Source organism: Syngnathoides biaculeatus, chromosome 4 (assembly GCF_019802595.1).
Source record: "Syngnathoides biaculeatus isolate LvHL_M chromosome 4, ASM1980259v1, whole genome shotgun sequence".
NCBI classification, from domain to species: domain Eukaryota; kingdom Metazoa; phylum Chordata; class Actinopteri; order Syngnathiformes; family Syngnathidae; genus Syngnathoides; species Syngnathoides biaculeatus.
In genome coordinates this window covers 18,124,265-18,126,702 of record NC_084643.1, presented here as the reverse complement: position 1 = coordinate 18,126,702, position 2,438 = coordinate 18,124,265, and the positions used below count along the sequence as shown (strand labels likewise).

At 45.5% G+C, this 2,438-nt stretch overlaps 1 protein-coding gene across 1 annotated transcript; it reads left to right on the top strand.

Moving 5' to 3' along the window:
* The first annotated feature begins 216 nt into the window (after positions 1–216).
* Positions 217–2,204, top strand: lrrtm4l2 (leucine rich repeat transmembrane neuronal 4 like 2). Its single transcript, XM_061818628.1, has 3 exons — positions 217–220; positions 580–1,661; positions 1,749–2,204. Exons 1-3 carry the CDS (start codon positions 217–219, stop codon positions 2,202–2,204), a joined length of 1,542 nt encoding a protein of 513 aa, XP_061674612.1.
* Positions 2,205–2,438: the final 234 nt, after the last annotated feature.

Here is a 2,438-nt window from a genome sequence, read left to right as displayed (position 1 = left end):
ATCCCTTTTCTTTTGGCTTTTTTCCCTCCGACAGTGGAGAATTGGAACTTCTCGCAATTTTTCCCCGGTGTGAGTGAAGAAAGAAACAAGTGGTGCTTCTAGTGTGGTGATTATCGACTCCCACCCTGCACGAGCTGCGTTTTCTCCACATGTGCGCACAGACTAATATGCCCTTCATTCATTTATTTCACAGTGATACTTTTTCTCTCGGAAAGCATGGGTAAGTGAATAGCTTTTGCATTTGTTGCATTTTTCATATATATATAATATATAAGCACGATTCTTTAGAATACTTTTATCTAGATATTGCTTCGTAAAATTCTCCTATGGTATATCAACCATGACTGGGATTTTTAATAACATTCTCCAATAGGGAGTTACCTCAAGCTAGTTAATGTCAGGCTGTCATAAATGCTTCATGAAGCAGGTCTGCACATTACACATTTTCTCACTTGAATATCCAGCATTTAACGAATAAAGGAGTTCTTGTGTTTACTTATTTAACTGTCTTTGAGCAGCAGTTCTCTAAAAGCAAGGCGCTGTTTTGATTGCTTGTGCCCTACTTTATTTCTCCAACAGGTTCTGTGATGCTAGACCGGAGGTTTTCATGTGTTCTGGTGCAGACAGCTCTCTGGCTGCTGCTCAGCAAGGGGGAGAGGATGTGTCCTGCGAATTGTCGCTGCGAAGGCAAGCTCGTCTACTGCGAGTCGGGCATATTCCGAGACATTCCAGAGAATATCACAACAGGATGCCAAGGTCTATCACTGCGCTATAACAACCTGCTGGTGCTGATGCCCTACCAGTTTGCGCATCTCAATCAGCTTGTCTGGCTCTATTTGGACCACAATTCCATCAGTGCTGTCGATGTTTTAGCCTTCCATGGTGTGAGGAGACTCAAAGAACTCATCATCAGCTCCAATGAGATAAATCACCTGCGCAACAACACATTCAGCCCCATCCCAAACTTGCGGAATTTGGATCTATCCTACAACAAACTTCAGTCCCTGCAGCCGGGACATCTGTTTGGCCTGCGCAAGCTGCAGAATCTACACCTTCGATCCAACGGACTAAAACAGATTATAGTCCGTACCTTTCTGGAATGCCGCAGCCTTGAATTCCTGGATTTAGGTTACAATCGACTACGGAGCCTGACCCGCACCACCTTTTTGGGACTGTTTCGGCTCAAAGACCTTCATTTAGAGCACAATCAATTTTCACGGATTAATTTCTACATTTTTCCACGCCTCATCAACCTTCAGGCTCTTTATTTGCAATGGAACCGCATACGAGCTGTCAGTCAAGGTGTACCTTGGACCTGGCTTAAATTGCAGAAACTGGACCTTTCAGGAAATGAGATCCAAACATTGGACCCCTTGGTTTTCCAGTCAATGCCAAATTTACAAACGCTCAATCTGGAATCCAACAAGCTCAGGAGTGTGCCGGTGGAAGCCGTGGCAGCGTGGATTTCAGTGACCAACATTGGACTGGCCGGTAACGCCTGGGATTGCAGACCAACCATCTGCCCGCTCATGGCATGGCTCAGAACCTTGAGAGACCCCAAGGACATCAGCATGATCTGTAGCAGTCCTAAGTCTGCACAGGGAGAGAGAGTTGTGGACATTGTGGGGAACCATTCCTCCTGTGTGGACATAATGTCTAATGTGTTTACTACTGCCGCTCCAACTGGATTGACTTCAGGCTCCTTTGTGAACACCACATCTTACCATCTCTTTCCTGGTGGCACGCAGCCTGCTCAAACTGAGTCTTCGGTGCAGACGTTAACACCTTCAGCTAGCCCGCCTAATGAGACAGACAGACAGAGAGAAAAACCCACAGCTGTGATCTCCTCATCACATCCTTCGCCTGACCCTTCTACCTCACCCTTCCCAGAGTTACCATTTGAACATATGGCTTTCCATAAAATCATTGCGGGCACGGTAGCCCTGTTTTTGTCAGTGTCACTGATCCTCCTCGTTATTTATGTCTCATGGAGGCACTATCCCAACACCGTGAGGCAACTACACCAACACTCAGTCAAACATAACCGCAGGAAAAAAGCCCGAAAGCAGGAGCAGGACCTTAACTCTCAGTTGCAAGAGTACTACTTGAGCTACCATTCAAACTCTGAGACCATGGATTCGCTGGTAAACGAGGCAAGACCATGCACGTGCACTATTTCAGGATCAATAGAATGTGAAGTGTAGAGTTTCACTCGTCTTTATGAGACTAAATGTGACATTTCTAATAATTGGTTTTATAATAAATGGCGTCAAGAGGTGTTCCTCTCCACAGCATTGAAGGAAATGTTAGGGACGTGAGTCAACTAGATCTGTGTGGACAAAGAAAAGATATTTTTGGAAAGAGCTCATTATCGCCATTACTGAAACAGGATTTGTGGCACGGGAGCATCGACCAGTTTACCTGTGAATGGCCCAATC

Excerpts from the sequence above, each read along its gene's own strand:
- lrrtm4l2 (XM_061818628.1), top strand. Across the intron at positions 1,662-1,748 it reads GTGTGGACATAATGTCTAAT|CCTGCTCAAACTGAGTCTTC; the intron begins GTGTTTACTACT and ends GGTGGCACGCAG.